This window comes from Eschrichtius robustus, chromosome 2, assembly GCF_028021215.1.
Source record: "Eschrichtius robustus isolate mEscRob2 chromosome 2, mEscRob2.pri, whole genome shotgun sequence".
NCBI lineage: Eukaryota > Metazoa > Chordata > Mammalia > Artiodactyla > Eschrichtiidae > Eschrichtius > Eschrichtius robustus.
Genome location: NC_090825.1, coordinates 64314550 through 64342178, shown reverse-complemented (window position 1 = coordinate 64342178; position 27629 = coordinate 64314550). Strand labels below are relative to the sequence as shown.

The 27629-nt window shown below is 34.1% G+C and overlaps 1 protein-coding gene across 4 annotated transcripts in view; it reads left to right on the top strand.

Moving 5' to 3' along the window:
- SSBP2 (single stranded DNA binding protein 2) overlaps positions 1–27629 on the top strand; it is a 294633-nt gene that overhangs the window by 252470 nt on the left and 14534 nt on the right. For all 4 annotated transcript variants that reach the window (XM_068533619.1, XM_068533613.1, XM_068533605.1 and 1 more), the window contains 6 exons: positions 2586–2653; positions 7585–7633; positions 18440–18475; positions 20273–20327; positions 23955–24025; positions 26865–26943. In XM_068533619.1, the coding sequence (XP_068389720.1) occupies positions 2586–2653; positions 7585–7633; positions 18440–18475; positions 20273–20327; positions 23955–24025; positions 26865–26943 (358 nt within the window). The remainder of the gene's footprint in view (positions 1–2585; positions 2654–7584; positions 7634–18439; positions 18476–20272; positions 20328–23954; positions 24026–26864; positions 26944–27629) is intronic.

The following is a 27629-nucleotide window of genomic DNA, read 5'->3' as shown; positions in this document are numbered from 1 at the left end:
AATTTCTTACTCATTTCCTATGACACTTCTGCACTGTCAAACTTGAGCACTGGATGCACAAAGATGAGTAAAACAGACTCTACCTTCAGGTACTTATTGTTTAGCAGGAGATGCAGATACATAAAGAAAAACTATTAGGCAGTAGGAAAAAAGTCAAGAAAAGAAATACATGTACTCTGTCAGGGAGTCACTATATCACAAGCATGTTAGGGTTGAGGGCTCAAGGGAAAATGAGAAGACTCATTTAAGTCAGTCCCTTATTAACAGTGATAAGAGTTAGCAGCTACAGTTTTTGAGCACCAGGTATCATGCTTTTAATGCACCAAGCACTTTAATATGCATTTTGTATGATTTCATTTTTCCTCCAACAAGCTTATAAGAAAGGTGATATTTTCACTTTACAGATAAGGAAATTAAGGTTGAGCAGATCATTGGGAGAATCATTGGCCCACAATCACACATATATAAAGAGGAGCAGAGGAAATAGGGCAGGGGCAAGAGAGATTCAAACCAGTATCTTTCCATGTCGAGAGCTAGAAGGAAAACTAGTGTTTTCCTTGATAAAGCACAGACCACCTAAGATCAAAAATGAGGCGCAACCTTTTGTGTGAAGAATTTCTATTATACTCTACCATTCAGATTTTGTTCCCAGTGACTAACTTTCTTCTCAGAGACTCCTTGGTAATACTGCTGCTGCAACCCCCATCCTTGTTCCAGAGGTTAAGAGAAATAGCTATCTCTTTAACCAGTGACTCAAGTGTGGATAGACACCATTCTCTTATCCCATAGCATACACAACTGAGATGTTTAAATAAGATTTCTTGAAAGTAAAAGTAAATAAACAATGAGAAGAGCATGTAATTAGGTAATTTATTTACAAACTGTGGCTTATTCTCTGGAGTTAACAGACCTTCTCTCATTGAATATTTCCTTGTCATCTTAGCACCTACTACACAGAAGGCCATAGCAGATGAGTTATCATGAGTGTAAAAGCGTACTGCATGTTTCTGAATCACAAGAAATTCAGCAGTCTGGAGGGTATAGTTGGGAGTAGGGGAAGAAGGTAAATATTATAGGAAATGGGTGCAGGAAATATAGGCTAGGGCTGATCTGTGAATAACACCATAGACCCATGCTGAAGTACAGACTTTATTTGATAGGCAGTGTGGGTCATCATGGCTTTTAAGTGACATAAATAGGACTGAGTTTAAGAAGCACAGTTCTGGAGGCAGTATGGAGAATAGATGGGGAGGGGGAGAGGCTAAGTCAGAGAGACCAACTAAGGCAGTACAGTAGTCTCAATAAATGACAGAGATGAGTGATACGAAGGAGAGCAGTATTTCAAGAGCTATTTCACAGGTAGGATCAATAGACTTTGGTAACTGACTGGATATGGAAATTGAAATAAAAGGAAGAAACATCCAGGAGCTCTCAGAGGTTCTTAGCCTGGACTGCTACATAGAAGGTGACGCCACAGAACTGACTGAGGAAGGCAATATAAAGAACACAGCTGTGAGAAGATAAAATTGAGGTTACTTTTAGGTATGTTGAGTGTGAAATGGTATCCAGATAGAAACAGCTGATATGAAGTTCAACATATGAGTTATCTAAGAGCTTAGGAGAGACATCATGACAAAATAGATTTGAGATTCCTAACATATAAATAATTGTTGAACTAATGGTAGCAGGTAAGATTACCCATAAATGTGTATTTATTTAAAAGAATGCTGTGGCTAGAACTTGGGGAAAAGCAACATTTTTAAGAGCTAGCAAAACAAAAGGAGCCAGTAAAGGAGATTGAAGAAGAGTGGTCAGAAATGTTGGAGGAATAGGTGGTGTCAGAAAACCAAGCATGAAAGTAGTTGATGATGTCAAAATATATTAATATGATAGTGTTGAAAGTAGTCTTTTGGCCCTTGTGGAAACTAAACTAAGCTAAGCTGATATGCCTGTTAAAACATTAAAATGTTTTTATCCTTTGAATGCACATAATAGATATTGACAGAAGCCTGTTGAGTCATATAATTCACGCATACATATTTGAAGTATACTTTAGTGTTCATATATTTTTGTGTATCTGTATATTTGTACATTTCTCTCTTGGATATATTATTTTGTGAACAGAAGTTTGTATTCCACTTTCTTATGCTGGATTCACCTATTTGTTTTCAGACTTTATGTAATTTTTCTGAGTCAGACAATTTCAAACATGTTGACTAAGTCCTTTCTTTAAAAACAGAGTTTTGGATTTATGAAATGTTTTGTTTGAAAAAGTTCACTGTTGTACAGATATCAGGAAATTAATAAAGATATGTTGAATATTATAATTGCAACTATACCTTAATCACTTAACATGCTCCAATGATTGTACATATTCACATAGTTTTTAAAAGACACAAACAAAAGTAATTGTTAAAATAGAAGCAAAAGTACAAGAGTGGACCCTTCTGAGAATGAATTGCACAGGCCTTATCCCATCAGGAGTTATGTAGGGAAATCATTAACCTGCTTTCCTTTCTTTCCCCCCTCCTCTTTGGTTTTGTTTTTTTGTTTTGTGGTAGTCTGACCCTTGGTTATCATTACAGAACTATGGAGGTGCAATGAGACCCCCACTGAATGCTTTAGGTGGCCCTGGAATGCCTGGAATGAACATGTAAGCAAAATGCTATATTATCCTGTAAAGTGTTCTCTTTTCTGTCTTCTAAAGTCACACCAATTTGTAACACAATTTAAGCTCAATTTCTGTGTAGTATAAAATGAAACTGTAGTATAAATGAACTAAACATGAGCTGTAGCATTTGCTTCATTTTCACAACATATTTTCCATGTTTTTCTTCCTTCCCTTGCAACCCTTAATTTTTTTCCATTTTCAAATGCCACAAATGCCAACTTTTAGCCTGATCTTCATGTTTATCATAAAAATGAGTCTTTTATAAATAAGCACATAATATTTATGTAGTCCATACAAAAGTATGAAGAGATGATGACGCCAGGACCATGACTTGACTTTACAGAAGTAGACAATGGAATATCGTTCATTTTAACACATATAGCGTGATTCCTATGAGTTTTTAATTCTTATAAATATATATATGTCTTTACTTCTGCTTTGTTGGGACCATTGTTAACCCAGGAAGAAGTCTCTCTGGTAGTTTCTTCTTTATTAAAGAACTTTCCATAGTATACTTTCTTTTGAAAATTCAAAATATACTTAGGGAGTAAACTAACAGTTTTTTTTGTTTTTTTACTGAAAGGGCCTTTCAAGCCCAAAGATAGTAGTTGCTTCTATCAGCCAATATAATGCAATCTGTTAAGGAATTTTTATTTATTTTTCATTATCTTACTTGCCCTCAAAGTTCCATATACACCCAGAACTTGTGAAGGACTTTCATTAATTGATTAGAGGATCCAATTCCATGATGTAGCCTAAAGAAAATTTATCAGAAATAATGAAAGAGCTCTATATAGGGTTCTGGGTAGTCTCCTCTAATATATTTCCCATTAGTCCATGTTTTGGTTACTTACCTATCAAATTAAACAACTCTGCCATCATTTAATAGCATTGAATATATACTGAGGTGAGCTCTTTTGATGTACATAGGGATTTGTTTAAGTTTCTGGAACCATTTTCATGGAAAGCAGTTTTGCCTAAAATAGAAAATAGGTTAATAGGTGGATACCAGCCAGGCTCAAAACTAACAGAACAAGGGGAAAAAGTAGGTCAAATTTTCCTATCATGTCTTCTTACTTTTAAAGTAAAAATGGATAGACATGAAGTCTGACTTTTCTTAAATCCCTCAAAGGTTTAGGCTTATTAATGGTTTCTACAAAAAGGAGTGATATCTTGTGCTTATATCAAAAGCTGAAACTCTTAACAATAGGATTTAGATACATATAAAATTTACCTACCTAAGATTCTGACTTTAAAATGGAATGCCTTTTAAAGAATAATTTTGAATACTATGTATAGATGTAAGGAGTATACATTTTGAATGCTATGATCAACCCAAATTCTCTTTAAATGTTAAGGATGTATCTAATATCATTTTGTAGTGATGTGGTCGACTTTAGATCAACGCAGTTTTGCTAGTATAGAGGAAAGTTATTCTCATGTGACTATTGAGAGATTCAAATAGCTGCTTAAAATTGTCTCATTCCTTTCTCACATACATTTAAACAGATACATAAGGGTACATTTAATTCCCTAGACTATGGAGACTAAAAGTATGGCTGAAAATTTCAAATGATTATTTTTGTTCATATTTGGGTTTCTCATTTAAATATACCCAGATATTTTAAAATATTTTTATTACATAATATTTTACTATTTATATAATATCTGGTTTTTAAAGAGCCTTTAAGCTTTACAGACTCAAATTTCCATTATTTGTTACTGTTAACTGTTATTTGGAGTTTTATACCATTTTCAGTTTTATATAAATTAGGATTCAAGGACAATGAAATCACAAATATTTCCCTCTAACAGGGAAAGTTCTGAAGTATGGAAGGTCCAACCAGAGAGACTCATTCTCTTATTGATACTGGCCCCAAGAAAGCAAAAGTGAATTTAATAATAAAACATATTATTGTCTCCATTGTACTCAGTAGAGTAAATTTTGTTGAAATTCACTTCATAATTTATTATTGTTAAAACAAACTAAATCTTACTGTATTATGGCAAGTAAGTATTTCTAACTGGAATTATGGCTTCCTTCATGTCACTTTTTTACATGTTGGCTAACTTAAAAATTAAAGGAAAAGGCATTAGAATAGTGTTACCTTAGGCTATGTTTTTAAGAGTCTAAGATATTTGTGTGTTGGGATCAGGAGGGATCTACTGGAGGATCATATCTGGATGAGGTTTCTTTAGCTTGTCACTTTTTATTATTTGACACCAGAGTATAATGCCAGTAAAGAATACCAAACCCCGGTCATTAAAGTAACTAAATACCATAGTCTAACTGCAGCTTTCTCTCTTACATTGACACCAAACCATTTGGAACAAAATTCTGATAATTTTGTTGTTAAAAATATATTGGTGACCTCTAAAGAAAATAGTTATTCTGATATGATTTTTACATTTCCATGCTCCAAACTCAGGATAAATCATATGTAGTGTCACCTAAAATTAAAATAAGAGTATACTTTTAACGTTTATATAACTAGTATTATATATTTAGAAAAAAATTTTAATATCAATTTCAGTAGTTTAAAGTAGAATTTACAAACAACAGACACAATGTAAATGTTTTCAAATGCATTATAGATTATTTTTTAAAGAAAACTGTATTTCTATATAAACTACATTTTTACAAATTTCAAAAGAATGCAGGATTCAGTATTAAAATATTTCTAATTCAACTTTGTATACCTTGCTATTTTATAGAAACTAAGAGGACAAATAATTTCAAAGGATCTAGACTTTCTTGTTCTAAATCATATCCTATAGAATTATAAAGTTTGTGTAGACATTATCTCAAAATGACTGAATTACAGAAGAAAAGAGAATTTTTCTCTTTGGTAGTCATGGTTGTCTTGATTTAATCATATCCATACACCCTTACCAAAAATTAAAGACTAATTTTAAATTTCATTTTTCTCTTTATTTTTAAATGAGGCTAACCTGATTCTACTTCAAACTATACTTATGTAGAAATGTACATTCAAAATAATGCCTGTGTTATAGTTTGTAGATTACTCTCTTGATAATACTGATGGCCCTCAAAAGGAGTAGGAATTACCTCACTTAAGAAGTTGTTCTAATAGAACTACTCATTACTATAACCCCCACTTTATTTAGCGGTATTTGCAAAACTGAAAATGTTTTCAAACACAATGGTAATGGTAGGGGAAACTTAGCTTATTCAAATGAATTAACATTTAACCCATTACATTAAAATGTAATTTAATATGAAGTACATGGTGAGCTGAGATTAGATTAGTATTTGTCAAACAGTTGAAATGCATAAAAGGTATTCTATGGTTCTTAGAATAAATTTAACATTTAACTTTTATCTTATTTAATTTGTATTTATTTACTTAAGTAAAATGTTTAATTATTTTAACATTTAGTTTAACACATTAATTTAACATTAAATTTTTAACTAACAAAATTATTTTATATTTAATATCTCTTATTCATACAGTCCTTGTTTAAACATAATATTTCAAAATATCAGATTGTCTGCATGTTGTTGCATACAAATTTTTGCCATGATTTGGATATATAGTATATTTTTATGTTGTTTTAAGATAAATATTTTCCAATTTCTTTACTGTGTTTTCTTTAACGTCAAACAAGTCAAGTGCTTTACTTGATCAACATATATCCTATGCTTTACCTCAGTTTCTGTCCATTAAGACATTGAATCCTCTACGTAAAATCACCTTTCCAAAGTGTTCCAGTAACTAATTGTAAAGTCATCATCATTATCCTAGAGAGGAACTATTTCCAGAGCCAATACACGTGCCCCTCACCTTCTCCCTATGCATAATACTTTGACCAAGTCCATTCTGGTCAAAAGGGGACTTGCACTTGGGCATCCTAATAGAGCCTAAGGACACAATTTTTCATGCCCTTCCCTGCTGTTTACATTCCTGGGGAATCCCAAAATAATACCCAGAACAGTTCTAAATATTCCAAGCAAACATGGGTAATATAGCTAACTTGGAGAGCCTCTAGCTAACATTTAGAACTTTAGGTTTAAGGTCCCTAGAATAAGAATCAGGGGACTTTTTTTTTAATTAAAAAATGTCACAGTGTTTTCATTGAGATTAGAGGGAAAAGGGGAATTTCGAGTGAACCTAATTACAGAAGACCTGCTGACAGTAGTCTACTTTTTATCAGGCAGTATATATTAAGGTACACTTAATACTAAAAAGCAAATGGACAAGAGACATTTTTAATTTAATTAGGCATTAATTTTGTTTTAAAAGCTTTATGTCCTTTTAAGCTATAGAATAGGGAACATTCTCCCTCACCCTAACATGAAGTAATATATTGACATACATTGGCATAGATTACCTCCTATTTTTCCCCAAGATTTACTCTGGCCACTATCTTGAACTACAATTATGAAAACAAGAAATATGCTTCCCTTGTTTAATAGTAACTAAATCATCAGTAGCACTGAAAGATAGATTGATATATAGATGTATAAAGTAACATGATATTCTATGCAATTTTTTGAAGAGGAGACAAATTTAGATACCTACTATGTACATTTATTCACTTGTAGCTTAAGAGCAATCATTTTATGTATAATGATATTTTACAAATAATTTCATTTTCATTTTGAATGATACATGCAGCACTTATTGTCACAATTATCTTTTATATTTATCTCATAATTAGTGATAAAGCTGTTTAAAACAGCTGTAAAACACTGAAAGCTGTTTGGGGGAATGATAAAATTTTTGGATTTTAGAGATAAAAAAAGCTGTGAAAATATAAAGAGTAATTTCAGTGCTGAACTAGAACTGCATGGTAACTGAATTATAAATGTTTGTATTTTATTATGTTGTTGCTTATTGTGAAACATTCAGAGCGTCAGTTAAAATTTCATTTGTTATTTTGTCTTACAGGGGTCCTGGTGGTGGTAGACCTTGGCCAAACCCAACAAATGCCAACTCAGTGAGTATATGTATTTTTTCATTTTCTTTGCACTTTGTAGCATTTAACAACAAAAATCTGTTGCTTTTGAAAGCCCTGCAATTGGTTATATTAACCTTTTTTTTAAGAAATCATTCAAAAAATATATTTTTATATGTTTTTAGAAAAATATGTATAACTTTTGAAATTATGTGATTTTTTTCACTTCAGGGTCTAATGTAAACATGCATTCTGTGTAGATTATCAGGCCCTCAAAAATAGAGTAGTGTGATTTAAGGATACTCTACGGTAGCCTACATTTATCATAAAATTTATCATATAATGAATTCATCTTCTAAAATAACTATAATAATTACTAAGTTGCCAAATAAAATCAATCTCAGTTATTATGATTATATTTGCTGTTCTGGTTACACCTAGGTTTGCTCTCTCGCTGCCCCAAGAAGGAAGTACACATTTACCTTGTGCCTGTGGGCTAAACTGCCATCCTTACACTTGTATCTATGTATCTGACATCATGGGAATTTTCCTTACAAGTTTTGTGGCCATGATTTGACTGTGTAAATATTTTTGTCTCTTATTAATGTCACAAATATAGGCACAGGTTAAAAATTAAGCTTTCAATCTTAAAATTAATATTGATATGATTTTAAATTTAATGAACCTGGAGATTTTTTTCTTGACTTTTGAAACCTTGAGTTCTTCAATCTGTGAGAGAGCTCTGCTCTGTACATTTGTGTAGTATGTGCACTGCACAAAGATGCCTGAGTCTAGGGAGTCAGAAGGAGGCTGAAATATAGCTGTTTTCCACTTGTGAAGTCTATGGATTATCTGCCCAGAAGGGACGCCTTTTGCTAATATGCAGAGGTACCTTCACTGACTAGCAGTGGCCTTAATGCTAAATAAACATGAAACTGATTCAATGTTTAATGTTAATTTAAACTTAAAGAAAATTTAAAGTGAGGTGTGGGTGATATAGAAAGAATCATCCTAAATCCATTGCTATTCTAAAGCAGAAATCACTTTCTTCTCAATTAAGTAACTGTCATATTTTTAGAGAAAACATTTACTTTATATTATCTGCCTATCTCTTAGTTTCAATAGCTATGACAGTTGCTAATTAAATAATACTGTTTGGGGTGGAGAGAGTGATGTTGCTGCTTCCGTTTGTGTCTTCAGTTCACTATTTAAGTTCAACAAATCTTCTAAAATACTGTTTTACCTGATTATGTTGTAATATGACTACCTTTACTCCTCCAAATTTCTTTTAGTCTGCTTATATGCTTTTGACTAGTTCACATTTCTATTTGCCTCTTGTTATATATGCCTTTCAAATTTCAAGATTTCACTTTAAAAAGGCATCTAACTAGCAGCTCAAGATAACTTTCTTTGAACTCCCCATTAAAATACCCATAAAGGTGCAGAAAAACAATTTTTTAATAACAGTGAAAACTCTGCAAATCTTCCTATTGTCAGAATCTGGAAAGAATTTCTATTATCTACGTGTCTGATGAAACTGGGTTAAAAAGCACAGTCGATGACCCACCTTAACTAGTAAGCCTTCCTACCTAGAAGCAAGAGGACCCTCTCTCCTTCCTCAGTGCCAGCTCAGCCAGCCATCCCCTCCACTGCCCACTGCAGGCAGCCAGAGTGCAGTTCACACAACCACTGCCCACCTCCTGCAGGACCTCCTTTTCTACGCTCATCTGGAGATACTATCCTCCAAAAGCCATCAAGGAAGGTGGGCAGGATATGATACTGAAGGTGGTGCATTGTACCTAGCGGGTATGTTATCCAAGTGAAGAGTATTAGATGGAGGCAGAGATGAGGAGAGAGTTATGCTTTCTGATCATTTTTAGTTTTTAGATACCTAAACAACTCTTGGGGATTTCACAGAGCCGAGCACGTGGATAGGAGAATGTACTGTATCAGGGCAGCAGCTCTGCATTATTTTAGACCCTGAGAAACACTAGGCGTTAGGGAAGGAGCTGTGCATATCAAACTACTGAACAACCACTGTGAAATGGGCATTTGGCCAGCACACATGTAGGCACGTAATCAAGTTGAAAGCAGTCCCTTCTGTTAATATATACCACATATGGGTACACTTCCCCCCAAAGAATTTGAATAGGGAAAAGTTGTGAAGGAACACCTATACTTTTCTCTTTGGAAAAAGAAAGGAGTCATCATCCAGAGCACAGAAAGGAAAAACATTCCTCTGAATATGATAGATTATGAGAAGAAAAAAAACCAAAGACAACTGATGACTTTCTAGCAAAAACATAAGGCTTGCATGAAACAAAGCAAAAGTATTAAAGAGAGATTTTTTTCCCCAAATACCATTGATTATGTTGTAGTGACAATTTATCTGTATTATTTTGAATTCCAAGTTCTTTGGACTTTTTGTCCATATTTAAAATTACAAATACTTTTCATTTGGTATCAATACAGTAAGCCTCTGGCTCCTCAGGGCAGCACATTAAAGTGGTTGGTTGTTTCGTTTTTGCTGTTTCCAAATATGTTTTATATTTTTTTTTCTTTTAAATACTTTGTGTTTCCTAAAAACAAAGACATTATCTTTCATAACCATAGTATAAGGATCAAAATTTAAAAATTAATATTGATGTAATCCATTTTCTAAGCTGTACACCTTATTTTAATTTCACCAGTTGCCCCAACAATATCCTTTGTAACAAAAGAAAATCCCAGTTCACTTGCTGCACTCATCTGTCATGTCTCTTTGTCTCCTTTAACCTGGAACAGTTCCCTTAACTTTTGTCTTTCATAAACTTGGAGTTTTGTTGACTGCAAGCCAGTTATTTTGTAGAATGTCCCATAAGTTGGTCTTGGCTGATGCTTCCTCATGATTAGATTCATGTTATATATATTTGGCAGGAATCCACAGAAGTAATTTTGTGTTTTGCTCAGTGCGTCATTTCAGGGGGCATATGATGGTGATTTATCTATTACTTGTGATGTTAACTTTGATCACTTAGTTAGATGATGCTTGTTAGGTTTCTCCTAGCTTGTTAAATTACTATTTTTCCCTTTGTAATTATCAACCTGTGAAGACATACTTTGACACTATCATAAAGATCGTACTTTAATCCGCTACTTGTAGTATCCATTGATGAATCTCGCCTGAATCATTTTTTTGCTATGTTGGTTGCCAAATGTCTATTTTCTAATTCTGTCTTTCCTTCTCCACTTATTAGTTGACTTTCTACTGTAAGAGATTTTCTTTCTTCTCCAATCATTCATGTAATCCAGTGTACTCGTGGATTCTTACCTTGTCCAGTAGGTTTTTTTAATACTAAAATCATTTCAGATTTGTCCAGTTAAAACCCTTTCAGGTTGGGTCATTTGTCCTTTTGCCATGTCCCCATTATTCTTTGAGCATTTTGAAGCTCATATTTTCCCAGCCTTCGCCTTGGAAACAGCCATTTTTTAAGGGTCCCTGGTTCCTTTTAGTGGAGAGGGGTATTTAGAACCCATTGGAGTGATCTAGCTTCTAACCCTCTCAACCAACAGAACTAGGACACAGATGTATGTATATACACACACCCACGCACATCTATATCTTTCTGTATCTCTACATATTAAAACCATGAGTGCGTACTGCAGCACTATTTATAATAGCCAAGACATGGAAGCAACCTAAATGTCCATCAACAGATGAATGGATAAAAGAAGATGTGGTATATATATACAGTGGAATATTACTCAGCCATAAAAAAGAATGAAATAATGCCATTTGCCGCAACATGGATGGACCTAGAGATTATCATACTAAGTGAAGTAAGTCAGACAAAGACAAATATCATGTGATATAACTCATATGTGGAATCTGATTTTTAAAAAATAATACAAATGAACTTATTTACAAACAGAAACAGACTCACAGATATTGAAAACAAACCTATGGTTACCAAAGGGGAAACGTGGAGGGGAGGGATAAATCAGGAGCTTGGGATTAAAATATACACACTACTATATATAAAATGGATAATCAAAAAGGATCTACCGTATAGCACAGGGAACTCTACTCAATATTCTGTGATAACCTATATCAGAAAAGAATCTGAAAAGGAATGAATCTATGTATATGTATAACTGAATCACTTTGCTGTACACCTGAAACTAACACAACATTGTAAATCAACTGTAATCCAATAAAATTTTTTAAAAACCCCATGAGTGCACACTGGTGCTTCAACTTCAATTCAGTACAACAGAGTTCATTCTAGACTTTCTGCTTTCCATGTTTATACCTCACTTCTCTGAAAGTGAGAAATCTACCAACCATTATCCACAGTACATTTATTTATCTGCTTAATCTTTATCTTTACAAATTTTTGTCATATACAAGTGTTTTGATCAAAAATGTTTTTGGCACTCTTTTGCATGGCATCAGGAGAAACATTTTTAAGGACAAATTTTATGTTTTTAATTCAAAATAAGAGTATGATTTTTTACTTTTAACTTCCTTCACTCTGAACATTACAGTATTGGCCTCAGATTCTTATTTGGAAGCTTATTTACAAGTCGACCAACCATTTTTTTCTTTTTTATGTTTTTCACAAAGAACTGTGCATTTGGGTTGAACTATAAAGCAAGTTCTAATCATTAAGTAGCAAGCACCTTTATCAAAAATATCTTAATTAGCTTTGTCTGCAGACACTTTTGATTACAAGGTATAGAAAACTAACCAAACTAGGCTCATATTGAAAGAGAGTATTACTGGATCATGTATCTGAAAAGTCCAGATATAAATTTGCTTTGGGGTACATTTGGTTCCAAGTATTCAAATAACATCATCAGACACTGCCTCTATTCATCGTTTACCTTTGTTCCACTCATCTGGCAAGAAGGCCCTGTGAAGCTCCAGATTTATGTCCTCACAGCTCCCTGTTGAGTACAACAGAGCACAACTCTATTAGTTAAGCACAGGTATTGGGAATAACTAACTGAACTGGATTCACTTAGCTTGGGTACAGAGACTCATTCATGAACCAGTTATGTACAATGCTCTATCGGCCAGGCCTAGGTCACACACCCACTTCCTGAGCCCCACCAGAGCCACATGGAAAAATAAGGGAGGTATGGTTCAAAGAGAATTCAAGGAATTGTTGGCAAAAGAGGGGATAGGCAGAAACAACAAACGTTCAGTATAGCATTGTATTCATCAACTCACTAGCTGGACAGATAGAAGAGAAAACCCCTTTAAGGAAAAATGAGGATCTACTACAATGATTAAGCCTAAGAGAAATACAAATATTTTACTCCAAATAGGCTCTGCCCTGTACAAATAGATGCTCATTTTTTAAAAAGAGCATTAAAAAATAATAGAATATTTTCAACTTTACACTGACACAGATAATGTTCCGCTTGCGATTTCTAGTGAACTGAATTTCAGTGCTTTTAAGGTAGTTTTGAAATTCACAGTTGACGAAAGCTACTTAGCTAAAATGTAAAGCTACTTAGCTAATCATTTTTTTAATGAAGCCAAAAAACTTCTAGTTATTCTGCTGTTCCCCCTACCACGGCACCAGTCATGGATATTAGGAGTCAGAATATTTGGATTGTTGTCACAGCTCTTGAATTTTCTGTCTAGCTTAACCAGACAATACATATGGGCCTTAATTTTATCATCTGTCAAATAAGAGATTCTTGTTCTATGATTCTGATCTTCTACCTCTCTGGTCTTGCTTATCTTCTACATCTGCATTTTCATCTTTCATTTCATATTAATGGTTATTTTGTATAGCATATGGGAGAGTGGTGGAGGGGGGAGATTAATTACATTGGGAAGAATCTGGTCACTAGAGGTGGAGAAAGGCCTGGACAAAAGTAAAGAGAAAGGGAAATACAGGCAATGTGTGAGAAAAAATTATTAGATTCTCAGTGTCTGGGAACATAGATTTGGAAGGCAAAGCTGGAAAAAGAAAAATGGGACCATGATGTGTTCAGGGCTCTGAATGCTGAGAAATTTGGAATTATCATCTATGTAGAACAGAGCTGTGTTTTAGGAAGATAGTATATAAAATGGATACATAGGGAAACAATATTAGGAGAGTACAGTAACAGACCTTATAAAATGTTGTCAGAGCCTAAGGTAAAAGCAGTGGAGAAAGGATGGCAGAGATAAATGTCACACATAGAATCAAAAATACCTGGTGACTTGTTGGATTTCAGGATAAAGAAAGTGAAGAAGCTGAAGGTGATTTCAAGTCTTTGAACATTATAACATAATGTGTTATAATTTAAATCTATAACCTTCAACCTCTGCTGAGTCCTCACTGATGTGTGACCAGCAATTTTTTTTAACTCTTCTTTAGTCGCCTGCCTTTCCTGCACTTCTTATCTTTGGCCCCTTCTCTATTAGCAAAACTTGTCTCATATTTTATAGAGGAAAAAAACCAAAACACCATTAGACTCAAATTTCTTCAGATTCTACCCTTACCTCCAATATTATAAGACCTTTCATCGTTTTTCTTTCCTCTTGTCTCAGAAATGTTCTTCTCAATACTAACTGTTTTATCTGTTCTCTTTATTCCATGTCTGGATGTCTCTACATATCTTGCTCATTCATTTTCTAAAGGAGTTTTCATCAATCCCTTTCCATTGGCTGGAACTTTCCCTAACACTGTGCCAATGAACAAAATCCCAAGACAACCTTAAAACCCCCAGTCTTTCACTCCTCTAGAGTTGGGAGGGGGCAACTGATAGAAAACTTCTCTCAACCCTTCCTCAGTCTCAAACCACCATCCAGTGTCTCTCACACATTGAATCCCTCACCACCATTCTCCTGGGCAGTGAATTCCTTGATCCTCTTTTCCGTTTCATTACTATGTGGTAGTGCAGTGCCTGAAATATAACAGGTGATGGACGAAGATTGATTGAATTGACTTCTCAACTGTTTCAATTCCCATGAAAAGTACTATTCTGAAGGTTACTAGTGACCTTCTACTTATCAACCAAAAATAATGACTTATTTTCTGTTCTCATCATACCTGACCTTTGAAATATTTGACACCTTGGTTTTGTTTAAATGTCTCATCATTTCTTTTCTTCATTTAAATAATGTTTTTTTTCCATATTTGTACTAGCATATTCCTTTTTATTATTTATTCTTAGGTGTGTCACAGAAAGGTTGAAAGACTTGAGCCTGACAGAGCTCAAAAATAAGCCCAGTTTAGGCATTTCCTAGCCAAGCTGCCCCCACTCCTTGCTTCTTGAAAGTCTAACTTGCTTGACTTTTTATAAGATATTTTCTCCTGATTTTCCTCCAGTCACATTATCTGCCCTTTCTTAACTGGTAATGTTCTTTAATTCCAATCTTGGGCTTTTTTTTCTTTTTTTCATTTTAACATTTTCAACTATCACTAAATCTAACCAAATCCTAGATTAAAGTCTCGTGCCCAGCACAAAATGGAAATTTATTCAATTGAAGCTTTATCTCTAGTCCTGATCTCGAATGAGTTCTAGACCTCTGTTTCTAAATATCTGTTGATCAGATCTAACTCAGTGTCTACTAGTGCTTTCCAATTCAACATGTCAGGTATTCCCCAAACTTGTCCCCCACTTCCTAAATTCCCTGTATATAAATTAGTAGCACCATCATCCACCCAGTCAGCAAGTTGGAAACCTCAGAATCACCTTAACTTCTCCCTTCCCTTTTCCACCACACCCAGTTTGTCATCAAGCCCTGCGGAATACATCTGTGAAAAGTCTGTCAGATTCTCTTACTCCTACTTATCTTAATCAGCCCTGCCTAGAACACTTTTTACCATCTCTTGCCTAGACTTTTTGCAATGGTCTCCTAAATTGGATTCACGTTCCATAATGCCTCTAGAGTTACCTTACTAAAACATAAATTTGAACCTGTCTCTCTAAAACCTGTGACTCGCTATTTCCAACAGCATAAATTCACTCTGACCATATAGCCTCATCATTTACCACAATCCCCTGTACATCCCACACTGCAGCAACTGTGTAAAATTACATGTACCATTTCCCTAATAAACTGTGTACTTTCACATTTCTTTTCTAAATGCTGATCCTTCTCTTTGTCTTTCTAATGGACCCCCACCCTCTCTAAGTCCTAGCTGCCCAGCTCAAATACGTCTTCTATACCCACACAGTACTTCTACCTACATTGTCATATTTTGTTTCTCAGGCTAGGCTGGCAGATGCTGATGTAATTTACAAGAGTGCAGGTTCCATAAAGTGCTAGGGGTAGGAGCCCAAATTGAGAAATTAATTTAGAAATTAAGAGCCCATTTCTCTTAATGAGGGCAACAAAGACTATGAGGTAGAAACAGTGAGTGTAAGTCAAAATTAAAGAGTTTGTGACAGGGCAAAAATAGAAAGAAATTGAACTAGAGGTGGTAACAAACTTTTAAAAGTATTTTAAAATGTTTATTATATTTAATGGTGTTTGAAGGAACCATGAAGAGGGAGAAGTTAAAAGTATAAAAGGATCAAGGACTTAGGAGAATGGTATGGTCAGGAGGGGCTAGCTTTGGAAACACAGATTTTTTTTTCCTGAGATGAATGGATGAAATTTTAAATCTATAAATAATGAAGTGTTCAGTTGAAGATGAAGGCATAGCAAGAATTTGATGGCTTTAATGTATAACAAAAGGGCAAAGTACCAACTCAGGATGGTATAACCACCAACGAGAGCCAGATCACAAAAGTCCATTGTTAAAAATTCAGGAGTTTTGTGAGCTGATTGTTAAATCATTGGTAGCTTGAAATCTGCCTTAGAGGAATATTTACACTGCATAAGCAGGCAAATGCTACAGATTGGGAGTTTTCCCCCCTGAGTTTACTGGCACACTTCTAGAATGCTTTGGGGCTTCCATAAAGGCCGAGCCAAAATGCTTCCAAGTGTTAGTGAAAACTAGGTTGAAGTTGGAGAACATGATTATGTTTTGGACCTTGTCAACCCTATTTTGTGTTTCTTACCAGGAACTCTCTACCATAAAAGAGAAAAGCTGGCTAGAGGGTGATCAAAGAGTTGGAAATTAACAAAGTAGACTTCAGGATAATGAATTTAACATACTGGAGAGAGAAAGAAAATACTGGCAGTGGCATGGGGGAGGGGCACAGGCTATTTAGTGGAAACTAATAGGGAAATAATGGACTTAGTAAACATGGAGGAATTGTGATGGGATAAGATTCTGATTGGAATATAGAATGTTATTTGTGAGTGCCATGAGGAACAAGAAAAATGTCAGGAAAGTTGTTTAGATCTCTGTGCAAAAACTTTTAGGATGTATTCATGCTCATAAATGGAAAAGGGGGGTATATTGGAAAGGAAAGGCAGTGAGTGTAAATTCCAAAGAGCTAAAGAGTGGTTAGGTCATATCTTGAAGTTGCTTAAGGATGACGGTAGGCAATAGAGGCAGAAGAACATGAGCCAGGTGCTAAAGTTGTAAGGAGATGAAAACTGGAGCCAACAAATAAGTTGGTGATTTGGAGAGGGCAGGTGCACATGTTTAAAATAATAAGCAGAGGATGGATAGTAGATCATGAACTGCAGAGGACCCTAGAGAGCAAAGCTATATTCATTCACCAAGTCGAGTAAATGTCTACGGCCATAGGGATCCCCATACTCATAGAAGTGATCGTCATCACTAGTGATACTGGACACTCCGGTAACGGCCACCTGCAGTGCTGAGTTACCCATAGGTGGACCAACCAGAGGCTCAGACACCTGTGGTCTGTGCTTAAAGGCAAAGCAAGGACACCAAACAATGAGGAGAGAGCTTTCAAATAACTCAATATTAAAATCAAAGGAAAACCATAACTTTGTTGTATTTCTTTCTGCTTACTTTATTATTTCATATTATTTTTAAGTTTAATTATCAGGAAGGAGTTGGGGTGGAGGGAACATTTAGGTACAGGCACTATAATCTTTTCACCACTCTTAAGGTCCTATTTTGGCCCTGGCTGTCCTACTCCAAGAAGACAGTAATTTACTGGCTTTTTTCAGAATAAGGCAAAAATATCTCTTCTGGATGTGCAGAAGGATGTAAGCTAGTGAGTTTGTGTGAAAAAAGAATATTTGGATTTAACTTCTCTATTAATATGCACAGTTAAGGGGTTATTTTTAAATATATGTTTTCCAGTTTTCATTTCTTAAATCATCATAGCAATGTCGTGTTAATACCTTCTAATCTCTAGAAAAGAGCTTAGTTAGGAGCTTGATTTGAAGGGAAAGAGGGAATATGTTACCCATATCTGATCCCCACAAATTAGGAGTCTTTGGAGACTTACATTAACAAAATCTTTTGCATTCATTATATTGTTTTCTAGACGCTAATTAGAAAGGAAAGGGGGGAAAAGTGAGGTTTATATATCAAGTATTGACTACTGCATGAATATAGTAGCCTGAAACCTGTCTTTAAAAAAATAATGTATCCCGGAATGCACATAAATTAGAAATTGCATCTGTAAAGGCTACTAATTTGAAAAATTCTGGTTTCCGGTTTTTAGCTGCGCCAATATATATCTTTTTAATTACAAAATAAGTGTCATTAGTATCAAGCAGTGAGTACAACTGCCCTGAAATCAATATAACTTGAAACTGTAATTCTATCTAAATTCCTCTTGACTAAAATCCTCTCTTTTTTTGTAAATCAAGATAATTCTGCATTTTATTCAGTTTTCTAGCACTCACACATATATAAATGCCTTTATCCTTTGTGATAAATTTTAAACCTTGACGAAAGTTAGAAAATAGATTCATTTTAGGTCAGTCTCCATACTGCCACATGAATCAAAATATGTATTTTTTTTGTCCTGTTCATGTTCCAGATACCATACTCCTCAGCATCTCCTGGGAATTATGTAGTAAGTACATTTGGGTTTGTTTGCTCATAAGAATTGATGTTATGTTCTATTTGGGCAATGAAATAGTTGTCCAGATGTTAAGAAGAGCCCCTGTGTGTTGGCCAAGAAGTGAACATCTGATTTGTATTGAGTTGTTTCGTCTGCCAACCTCAGTACATATGTTGATGTTCATTAGTGAAACAGTTATCAATCTGGCCAAAATTGCCCTGAGTACTGTGTTTTACTTCAGCATATGTTTCTGTAAACCACGCAATACACTGTCCAATCATGAAGACGGCCATCCCAGTTACACAATGATATGCTTGAATTTGCAGTTCTTTAGAATAATCTGCACCCCCTCCCCACCCCACTTGCCATACACAAAGTCTAAGAAGACATTACGCTTTCTCCCAATCACAAAGATAATTAGATAGCAGAATAATGACTAGTAATTTGGGGGAGGAGGGCTAGTTTTCATTCTTAGAAACCGAGACCACTTCTTCTTCTTCTTATCACTTAGTACATGTTAAAAATTTCCAATTCTTTACATTCGTCAAATTAGCAGGTTTTACATGACCTCTTGAACTTGCAAATGACCTTTTAACCATCATCACATTATAATTCTTGCTGTATCTCAAGGCCATCATAAAAGATAATTTGTTTATAATATTTAGAGGGAAATGCCTAACAGAGTAGCAAGGATAAAACGGTAAAAAGAAAAATCTTTCCTAAAGAACTTTTCAGAGGTGGTGGTCAACCAGAGTAGGAAAAAAGGATTACTTAGGAAGAAGATCAACGCGCATTTTACCCTCCATGGAAACAGTGTTCTGTGAGCATAGCGAAAAGCACACGCTGTTGGGACCTGTGAACTTAGTGCTCAGTATTTCTTTAAGCTATATAAGCTAAGCAAGTCTAACTTTTTGCACAATCTCTATGAAAGTAAAAAAGTTTGAGTAAAACCTGTTTTTTCTTAAAGTCAATTAAAAATAAGCTTGATATATATAGTTTTATGGAATTACAGACTTATTTGAAAGTAAATTTAAGCTGTTTAATAAATAGCAATACATATATTATTTGAAATAATTAGTGGGTTATGTCTGTGCACTCAGAATGAGGCAAAAATTTAGCCACTTAATAGTTAATTTGACTACTGTAAGTCTGAACATTCTAAAACTCATTGCCTGAATTATCCATTTTGGTTGCACGAAATAACTGAATTAACTTGAGTCACCTAACATCCATTTCAGATTGATTGTGTACCTACAGCCTTAGAAACCCTCACATCAGTCAGCATTACCTCTCATTTCTAATTGATGTGATAGCTGAAGGTACAGTGCATCAGAAGTGTTGCAGTTGATGCTGGCAGAAGAAACAGCATCAATGTATTTTTTTAAGCATATGAATATCTTTTGATTTTCAGTTGCCTATAAAAACCAGTGATGCAAAATGTAAGAAAATTACAGTAAACTAAATCACAAATACACATGAATGATTTCTATTGTATGGGATTTGTAAAGGCCTTATTAAATGGTTTCTCCTTAACCTCCTTATACCTGATGTCATTAAGCCATGAATCATAAATCAGCGTTACAGGCTCATTGTTTTTGGAAACTTGTCAAAACAATCTCAACATATTTAAACTAAATTATATTTTGCATAACATTGAAATGATTGCGCATTCAAAGAAAATAAATTATGGAGAAAATGTATTTCCTCTGCTGTTTTCAAACTGGATTATTATAAAGTCTAACTTCTGTTTTTCCTTATATTGTTTAATGCAATGCCTTATTTTTACTGAAATTTTGTGTAATTATTTAGGGTCCTCCAGGAGGTGGAGGGCCACCAGGAACACCCATCATGCCTAGTCCAGCAGGTATTGTAATCGAACTAGCCACGTGGGCATTTGATTCTTAGAGTAAAATCACAAAATACAGAAATTGTTATGAAAGAAAGTTAGTAGTATTCTTTACCTCATTGGTGGTTTCACAAGTTGAGTAGAGGTAGCAAATAGGAAGAAATAGTGTTCTTAAGTAACTACTGTCCAATTACTTTAAGCATTTAGAAAACTCCTGTTGTGTAGGTAATAGATTTAATCAGAATGAAAACTGTGTTGATCTGTATGAATTGCCCAATAATTTATCTGACTAAAAGTTTGCTTGAGACTGGAAAAGATCCAAACCTCACAACTTAAGAAAAATTCTGCATAAGTAACAAACACATGAAATACATGGATCCATTAGGTTTAATACAACAAATCAGACCCACCATATCTAGCATCTAAGATAGATGTAGACATGCTTACAATATCATTTATCCTACACGTCTATAGGTATTTATTAGTTAGCTAACCCACTATGTAGTGGGGAAAGTTTTTTAACCTTTTAAACCAAAATACTTTAATATTCCTGGAATCATGTCGTTATTTTAAATACCTCTTTCCTTTGAGACTTTAATACAAACTATTAAATGTGTTGTGTCTTGAGGCCTCTGATGGTAGCACAGCCCTCCTAGAAAGCTCCTGGCAACATGTCGCAAGAGCCGTGAGAAAGCTCGTACCACTTGACACTATAATCCTACTACTAGAAATGATTGGAGGTACAATCCAAGAATCATGTAGAATGATGCTCATTTGTTATAGCCAGTAGTAAAATAATAGAAACAACCTTCATGCCTAATCCGATTTTAGTGATATTTTTAAATTAATGTTTTATGGACTAAAATGTAGCCATTAAAATTATTATCAAAGAAATTTTAATGACACAGAGAAATAAATGTTCATGATTTAATACAATATGATCACAGTGTTATTTTAAAATATATTACACTGAAATCTGGGACTTCCCTGCTGGTCCAGTGGTTAAGACTCCGTGCTTCCACTGTAGAGAGCATGGGTTTGATCCCTGGTTAGGGAACTGAGATCCCGGAAGCCGCACGGTGTGGCCAAAAAAAACTAAAATATATTACCCTGAAATCTGAAAAGTAGATAACAAAGAAATAGACTAAGACTTTGTCAGTTTTAACTTCTGGGTAATGAAATATATGGGAAATTTTTATAATTAGAAAATATTTTTTTATTATGTTGCTCTGTTAAATTCGTATGTTCTTACGAATTTGTTGGAATCTAAGATACACAGAAGTTTGAAATTAAATATCATTAATCATACCAATAAATATTTTTAAGTTTTGAATCTTTAATTTAGAAAAAGCATAAATTTGATGACTAATTCAAAATTTTACTTTGCCTCACTAACTCTTTGGAATATATCATAAATATTTCATGGATCTCTGTCCTCAGAACATCTTCAGTGAAGTGAAACAAAATTCATTGAAGATAGAAGTATATGAATTGAACATCTTGCCCACATTTGCAATCCTTTTGGTGAAGTTAAGGTTTAATTTATGAAGGTAGCATGTGATTAATAAATACTTTACTACATACTCAAACAAAGTTTTTGGAGTAACACTAAACTTCTCAGGTGATAAGTAATCGGATCACTTCTTCCTTTCAAGCCAGAAATTGCCACCAGTACATCTTGCTAGCTTTTCTGCCTATTCTTTCATGTACTCATCCTTTATCACAGTCAGTCCTCTAATATGAAGCCAATATCCCCCACTCTCCAAAAAATAGGTGCCAGAATATCTATTGTAAAGTTTTTTTGTATATAAAAATAAATCAGACATTTTCTAAAACATACCAACCTTATTCACTCAATGTTTTTTCATTTTCAGATGCAATTATATTTGATTGGTCTTTAAAGCAATAAAGTTTTCTTTCTGCATATTTTAAGATATACGGCCCATTTTCCTTTCAAATTAATTGCTAAAATTAGTAAGTAAAATTAGTAAGGCTAATAAAGGTGAAGAACCATTTGAAGGTTTCCTATGTTTAAAAAACAATTCCAGCTTTTCTGAAAGATACATTTTTATGGGATAGGGTTTATGCCATGAATTGAATCTAAGTTAGTAGATATTTATTGTTTATAGTACACAACATGAGTAAGACATGGTCCCTTTCCTCCTCTCAAAGAAATTATAACCTAGTTTGAAGCGGGAGGGAAGAATAAGACAAAATATTAACTATAATGCAAAGCAGAATTCAGTGGTAGAGGAGCACTCACATACTTTTAAGTATCAGGGGAAAACGTCATGGAAGAGGTAGCGTTGGCAATGGGCCTTGAATAGTGAGAGTATAATTTCAGTAAGCGGAGATTGTGTAGAGAAGATGCTCAGAGGAAGAAAGAACAAAAATAAGGTGATGGAAAAGGATGATCATATGCAAGAAAGAACAAGTAGCCCGGGTTGACAGGAGTATAGTGTACATAAGGATGTAAAAATAGTTAAGGCCACAAAAGTAGATTAGGAGCTTACTTAGTATAAACAAACAGAGGTCAACCAGAGGTGGGCATTTCAACTTTCTCAACAATATGATGTATTAATCTAGAAGTAAAAAATAATACTTAGGTTTATGGATCACTGTTTACAAACAGAGTATAAATGGCATCTAACCTACTCTAAAATAATAATTTAACGTCTAATAATCACAAAACAAGAGGAAAAGTAATTGCCCATTTCTCACTCTATGGTTATTGCCATGAGAAAGCAAATAATTTTTATCTTCTGCCTTGAATCAGTACAAAACATTTGAAAAACATCTTTTTCAAAATAGAGGCCTGCAACATTATATTTAAGAGAACTATATAATTGTGGAAAAATAGAAAAGCATTTTATAATTGATAGTTCCTAAATGTAAAATATTAAGCCTTTCACTCTAGGCTATACATTATACACACATATGCTGAGAGACTTAATTAGGACTAGCTAATAGACATGAAATGTAAAATGTTACATATATTTATGTGGATATACACTACAGTTATTTTTATTATAATGAATCAAAAATAAAATGAATGAAAAGATTTTTATCAAAAGTTGTACTAGTGGAAGCTGGCTTTTACTTCAAGCAAGAGTATTTTCATTCCAGTTGTACAGTCTCGTTCTAATATCTTTCTGTGGGAACTAAGCCAGGATATTCCACCAGCTTTTATTAATTATTAGCTAAATAAACTATTTTTTAAATTGGTCTATAAGAAGCCTAAGGAAATAATAAGTAAAAAGCTACTAAATCTGAATTTTAAGAGATTTCTGTTATATGTATACATATAAATTGCTTAGAGAAATCAAAAGATATCATGTTTTTTAAAGAAGAAAAAATTTACAGTAACTCTTTAGACTTTTAAAGTAATATTCCTTTTGATCTGAATTACTCAAGTGATTATTCCTAATATATTAGGTAGATATTCCTAATTTACAACCTCAGAATGATAATTTTTGGGTCAGAAAATGACTTACAGATATTTGTTTCTGAACATTAGTAATGACTATTTCAAGTGCTGTAGCTATAAATATGCATAAGTGTCCAGATCATCTTTGATTATTACTTTGTGATGACTTGGGCATAGATTATAATGAAAGATATTAATTCAGTAATATTTTGTTTCAGACTCAACCAACTCTGGAGACAACATGTATACTTTAATGAATGCAGTACCTCCTGGACCTAACAGGCCTAATGTAACTATGCATTTTTTAAAATTTTTGGAATGTATTTGAAGACTCAAACTCTAAGTACATTCCTTTTCCTTGATACTGTTTAAGCTTTATATTTTATTATCCAGGATCTTACTGGATATCAAAATATCAAATTCTATGTTCTGGGTTGGAAAAAAACATAATATATAACATACATAACAAGAGATTTCATATCAGTATAATATAAATGTAAAAGAGAACTTAATTATAAAATGTTGATATGTAGCCTTATTTTATCTCGAATACCTAATAATTAATATTGACTATTTGAAAGTGACAGTTAATGTGTAATCATATGTTCACCTCATTTTACACATCACTAATTTCTTCAGGTGGTTGTTTTTTTTTTTCCTGTTAAACTTGAAACTAAATTAGGAAGTTGAATATGCCTGTTTTTCTTTAAATTTTTGAAATCTGGAGTTTAAATATAGAACTGAAGCAGTTCTACAGAAAGAATTTGAGTGTACTTAATAAAGCATATGGTCATGATTTTTCCATGAACGCTTACAGAAAAATGATATCTATAAGACCTACATATTAACAAAATATATAAGAAAATACAGTTAATACATAGGTATATATATATGAATAAAATGTAGCTCAAATTAAAGAAAAATCAAAACACATATAAAGAATTTCCAAAAGTATACCAAAAACTGGGGATGAAATATTATAATTGAGCTTCCTAGCAGTGAGGACAGCAAAGGGAAACTTTAAATTGTCCAGTATGTTATGGTACTTGAAATAGGGCTAGTCCAAACTGAGATGTGCTGGAGGTATGAAACACACCCTGGATTTTGAGGACTTAATATGAAAAAATATATAAAATATCTCATTAAAATGTTCTACTGACTGTATTTTGATTGATAATTTTGATTATATAAGTAAATAAAATTATTAAAATTAACTTCATCTGTTTCTTTTTACTTTTTAAAGATGGCTGCTAATAAATCTAAATTTTTTTACGTAGTTCACATTTGAACCTTACATATTATTTCTGTTAAGCAGCACTGCCTTCAGTTACCAGTATTCCCTTTGTATAATCAAATAAATTCTTTTTCAGGAAAAAGAAACAATTTTCTGTCAGTAATGTCTAAAAGGTGTTTTCACAGAGATTTTAAAGAACACTGAATATGATCATGAACAATGTTCATTTTAGAAATGCAGCACAAATGTAGAAAAGCTCTTCATACTGCAATTTCAGATCTTAAAACTTGATATTTGAAAGGGAGGGGATACGGGAGGAAACCAGGAGCATATGGTACTGAAGACATTTCTGCAGACAGCTAAACTGATATCATCCGAGTGTGTTCCATTCTGCTTCTCTTACTTGTTACAAAGGTAAGAGATTCAAGAGAAGCAGAAGCTGAACATGTCACTCTTCCAAATGTCATTCATTTCAGCCAGAGGTAGTCAAAGCAAATGCCTGCTGAGGGCTAGGACTGCAGTATTATGTGCTTCAAGTATAATACCTACAGTCTTAGTGTTGTTTAACGTGCAGTGGGGGCCGGATAAAAGGACCAAACCAAGGAGGTTCACCGGCTGTTGGCCTCACCGGCACCAGTTTCTCAGCCCAGATCTAAACGATGCTTTTGAAAAAAACCTGAAAAACAACAGTAAGTTCAAAGTTAATTTCTTTGACCTCTCATTAGAGGCATGCGTATTCCAAGTTGTTTACTGAAAAAAAAAAACCCAAAAAACACAATCCATCCATGTGTTTTAGGCATCAAAATTTTAGGCAACAGAATTGGCATTATCCTGCAAAAATGTATAAGCATGTGGTTTGTGTGAGCACAGTGATGGAAAGCTCTCTTCTTTCCACACAGAGTCGGTGGTATACAGGGTGTCCACTCAGGGCAATCTTTCCCCCGAAGCCTGTATGATTAGTAACCACCACAATCCCATCGATACACATACATAACACGCAACACATTCAGTATTCTGCACCATACAACATGGAAGAAATGATTTGGGCATGGGAAATTTTAAGAACAAGTGTTTTCAGTAATCTATCTTAACTGTAAACATAAGGTAATTATAGATAGGCTGTCTTCAAACTGAGGTCTGAGTTTCCTTAGAAGTATTCCAGGGAGTTGAGGGAGAGACTAAGCGGGCAGGTCATGGGCTCTCCACCACCAACTCTACCACAGCACATCTCTTCACATCTGTGTTGTACTAGGCTTCTAATGTAAGGTTTCACTTGAAAATGAAATACCACTACTTTAAAAAATGTTAAATATAACTGCTATTGAATGCCTAATTGTGATTGAACTGACATAGTTGAGACTGCCAAGAAGACTTAGCTATATTCAGCTATCCCCAAGGAGCTAAATGTATTTAACCTGCAAGATGAAATCATTTATCATGTCCATTTGAACAAAGATAGATTGTCAGCTAAGAAAAATGTTAATGTTGGCATATAATGTTCAATTATTCTTATTAATAAGCCAATACCTTTAGCAGCTTCTTAAGAATTACCTCTGGTTTATAATAGCAAAATTTGTCAATAGCATAAAACACTTATCTCCTCACTTGCACTGGAATATATGTGCTTTCTGGTTAAGGATAGCTGAAGAAAACTTTGGATATGAATGAGGATTAGCCTGAAGATCTAGAGCATAGAGAAGATGGAATGAGGGAAGTAGCAGTCCAGTTAGAGAATCTAGAAGGCTGGAAAAAAATCTAGGAAAATAAGCTCCATAATTTGGAAATGAAAATAAGTTGTAGAAGTGTCTTACAGTGTTAAAGATAGGTATTGTGACATTGAGATGAACAATTGCTTTCAATGTGATCACAGTCATTTTCTCCATCTTTTAAATAGTTTCCAATGGGCCCCGGGTCAGATGGTCCCATGGGTGCGTTAGGAGGAATGGAGTCACATCACATGAATGGCTCTTTAGGTAAGGATATTAAATCTGATGTTCAGGAATGAATTCAAAACAAAACCTTAATTCTACATAGTGAACATCATGACTTGCGAAGTTCTTCTTTGTATAGGAACTCATTTTGAAATGCTTCAGCTTTTATCTACAACTGATAGTTTAATCCATAGGATATTCGCTATGATGGCTAAAGATTACTTGGAAAATCAGATACGTGAGAATTGTTCTAACCTAGCTCATAGTCCCAGGTATTTACTTTAACTTATCAAAATCTGAGTGTTTATGATAAAAGGAGACACTGCTGCTTTGGGCACCTAGAGGACCATGGTATCCTCGCAGTGGGTTCCTTTGTCTCCAAAGGTCTGTAGACACAGTCTCAGAGGAACTTCAGTCCTCTGCAAGAATTTCTTGATTTTGTTTTTGCATTTTAACGTTTGTCTCTTTTTAAAAAGTAAAATTGGTAATCATATCCTGGATAATCTGAATGATTCTCTTAAGAGAGAACACTGCCCACATTGTCTGTGTTCGTGATAAAGCTGATTTCAAGTAGTGCAAATAATGGTTGTAAACATACTTCATAAATGATGTGTTCTTCCCAAATGAAGCCAAATATCTGCAAGGTGAACAAAAAGTTTCACAGCAGTGAGAAACAGAGACAAGTGGTACAAAATTGACCTGGTCACACAGCATACTGTATATGTAGG